Source organism: Oncorhynchus mykiss, chromosome 19 (genome assembly GCF_013265735.2).
Source record: "Oncorhynchus mykiss isolate Arlee chromosome 19, USDA_OmykA_1.1, whole genome shotgun sequence".
NCBI classification, from domain to species: Eukaryota; Metazoa; Chordata; class Actinopteri; order Salmoniformes; family Salmonidae; genus Oncorhynchus; species Oncorhynchus mykiss.
The window spans coordinates 25642917-25645830 of record NC_048583.1 but is presented as its reverse complement, the minus strand read 5'-3'; the positions used below and the strand labels follow the sequence as shown (position 1 = coordinate 25645830).

The following is a 2914-nucleotide window of genomic DNA, read 5'->3' as shown; positions in this document are numbered from 1 at the left end:
ATGAAAACTCATAGAAAATGATATCTAAATCCTCAACAACAACAAAAAAATGAAACAAAAGATGACAGAAAAATCAAAGTGTCAATGATCATGAACAATCTGGACATATTCATAAATTAAAGGGAATTATAAATCAGGGTGAAAAAAATACAAAAAACATATGGAAACTATATTCAAAAATATATAAAACAAATATGAAAAGCGAATGATTTGACATGATTGTTAGTGTCCAGACCTGGAGGTAAGAATCACACTGGGTTTCAGGAGGTTGTCGGAACTGCGTCTCCGCATCCATCCGTTATACTCTTCTTTAATATAGCTTCTCTTTATTTTTTCAAAATATAAATAACACTAAAATAACCCAGAAGAACAAGAAAGCCTTGGTACATTTAAGATTGGGCGTCTTGTATTTGATTGACACCTCAAGTGGTCAAATATTCATGCGACTTAAAAACATCTGCGATTAGATCTCTAGCCTAACAGTTTTTCTCCTTTCTTTACAAAATATGTGTATGTTCTCAATGCTTCAAAGTCTTTCTTCATGTCAGTTAACAGTTATGGATTTTTCTTCATGAAATACAGTGATAAACCATATGATCATTCTGTACAATAGAAGTACTAGAAAATTACAACTTAGATGGTATGTACAACATCTAGTACCTACAACGTACAATGGCTATAATGTAATAAAATATGTAAACAAAATTGTTTGTTTGACACAGTTGACTGTGACAAGAATTCACACTTTTCACGTTAGATTTATTTCTGTATAGACATCTTTAACAGTGTTATAGTACTGCATTCTGTCCTCAATGGGACAGCTCCATAGAAAATAGAACAAGAGGCGATGAACCAACACACAGAGGCCTGCAAAAGATACAACCAGCACTGGCTGCAAACCAATATTAGTCCTTTTTGTCGTCAGGGATAATCACATTTTCTTTGTTTAGGTTTTTAGGGAACAAAATTAAAAGAGTTGTGTAGTCCTGATGATGAAGTAGTATAACGTTTGGCCTTGGTGAGAACTGGACTGCTCAAGCAAAGTTGAACACTGTATATTGTACTGTACTGTACTTGGCTGTCGCAGTAGGATGGGCATGCATTACAATCAGTTGCTTTTTACCGAGACAAGAAAAACCAACCACTTCTCGCCACGATCACGTCAGAGTCACTCTGTCCGTCTGTCACACAATGAGAGTAATCAGGTCGAGATCAGATGACAGAATTATGAGATCTGAAGAGATCCTAAGAGATCTATCCTTAGCCATTTGAGCTCACTTGGTTTCATTTGATACATAAAGTAGTACTTGTTTTTTTTAAACGTTTTAAGACACCACACGTTTATAATGTATAAACAATACAAATTAGTCATATCTTTTTACGACAGGAGTCAATTTTTTTCATTGACTTTACAATGATCCTTTTTATCCTGACCCACTCACTCTTGTTAAGCACTACATGTCGCTTACATGCTGGAAATGGTCAAGATATATGAATATCTTCATTTTGTACAGGTTTACAAAAAAAAAAAAACTAGAATTTACGTTAAGGATCACATAGCTCTAAAAGTCACTTAGGATAATGATGCAGTAGCCGTGAAGTAGTTCTACACTGATTACGTCTCCGACCAGATAGAAGAGTAAGGTCACTAAAGTTGCTATTAGCCTTCTCGGTATGCTTACAATAGTAAGTGTGCTTTATATTACAGAACATGTCATAGTTCAACCACTCTGCACAGCATGAAGTAACAGTTCCATTTTTACCATCTTTCGTCGTCGCAGCTCCTTAGAAGGTAAACTGTTAAATAAAGTTCTATATATTTCTTTCCCTTTCTCTTCCTCGCTTTCTCTCTCTTTTTTTATCTCGCAACGTCCGTCACTCACACGTAATACTCCTTGTCCTTGTTTTTCTGTTTTACTTTGCTGCCTTTTGCGCTCTGCTGTTTGTCCTTCATGACGGCTCCATTGCTCTGCGTGGCCGAGTTGGTGATGTAATTCCTGCTCTCATCCACCTGGTAGGAGCCCTCGTCCCTGTTCCTGTACTTATACATGGCGTACAGGAGGATGAGGATGCACAGGGCGGCGGCCGCCACTATCCCGACGACCATCCCGGTGGTGCTGCTAGACTGGCGGGACACTTCCGGGGGTCCCGGGACTCGGTTGACGCCGGGCTGGGTGGGCAGGGCTGTGGGTACATTACGGAACATGGGGGAGGTTATTACAGGAGCCCTCTGCTTGGTGCTGTCTACCTCATAGGGTAGTGTGGGCAACGGGAGCAACACTACGTCAGGCTGGGGTTTTAGCTCGCGGTTATTCATTTTGCCGGCAGGCAGCTTGGCGGGTGGCGTGTGGTGCAGGGTTGCGGTGGAGGTGTAGCGGCTCTGGTCGGGGGCTAGCGGCAGCGCAGCGGTAGTGGTAGTCCTACCGCGTTCTGAGGACGGTTTGTTAGAGCTAAAGTCCTTGGTTTCCCACTTGGGCGCATGAACTTTGTAGCCACCTTCAAAGGCCGACGTGGACAAGGTCTTATCTGTTACCAAGGAGAAGGTGGTGTAAAAATCTTCATCATCAGTAGGGGGCAGGTTAGAGTTGAACGCTTCCCCTGAGCCATACCCCGATATCACCAAGCCATCATCATCATCATCATCACAATCATCGCTGCCTCGATCCGACAAGCAAGGTACCCCCGCCTCAGTGGCCGTGGACAGGGACTCTTTGGTGGTCTCAATAATGGTGAGGGGTGGGCGGAGGGTTGGGGGAAGGGGGATGGAGGGTGCACGAGTAGCTACAGGGGGCAGCACTAACGGTTCCTCTAAGAGTACTGGGATCACTAATTCACCTCCTAGAGGTAGAGACAGAGAAAAGACATGTTAGAGAGCAGTAAGAACGTCATGGCAACTACACACATCTATCACATT

General features: G+C 42.3%; 1 protein-coding gene across 16 annotated transcripts in view; it reads right to left on the bottom strand.

Annotated features, from left to right (window-relative positions):
- Positions 1–258: 258 nt before the first annotated feature.
- Positions 259–2914, bottom strand: part of nrxn3a (neurexin 3a) — a 427764-nt gene continuing 425108 nt past the window's right edge. For 7 of the 16 annotated variants that reach the window (XM_036954483.1, XM_036954487.1, XM_036954485.1 and 4 more), the window contains one exon: positions 259–2838. In XM_036954483.1, coding sequence (XP_036810378.1) covers positions 1880–2838 — 959 coding nt within the window. In that variant the 3' untranslated portion in view covers positions 259–1879. The remainder of the gene's footprint in view (positions 2839–2914) is intronic. The other 9 variants (XM_036954492.1, XM_036954493.1, XM_036954494.1 and 6 more) reach the window with 4 other exon arrangements.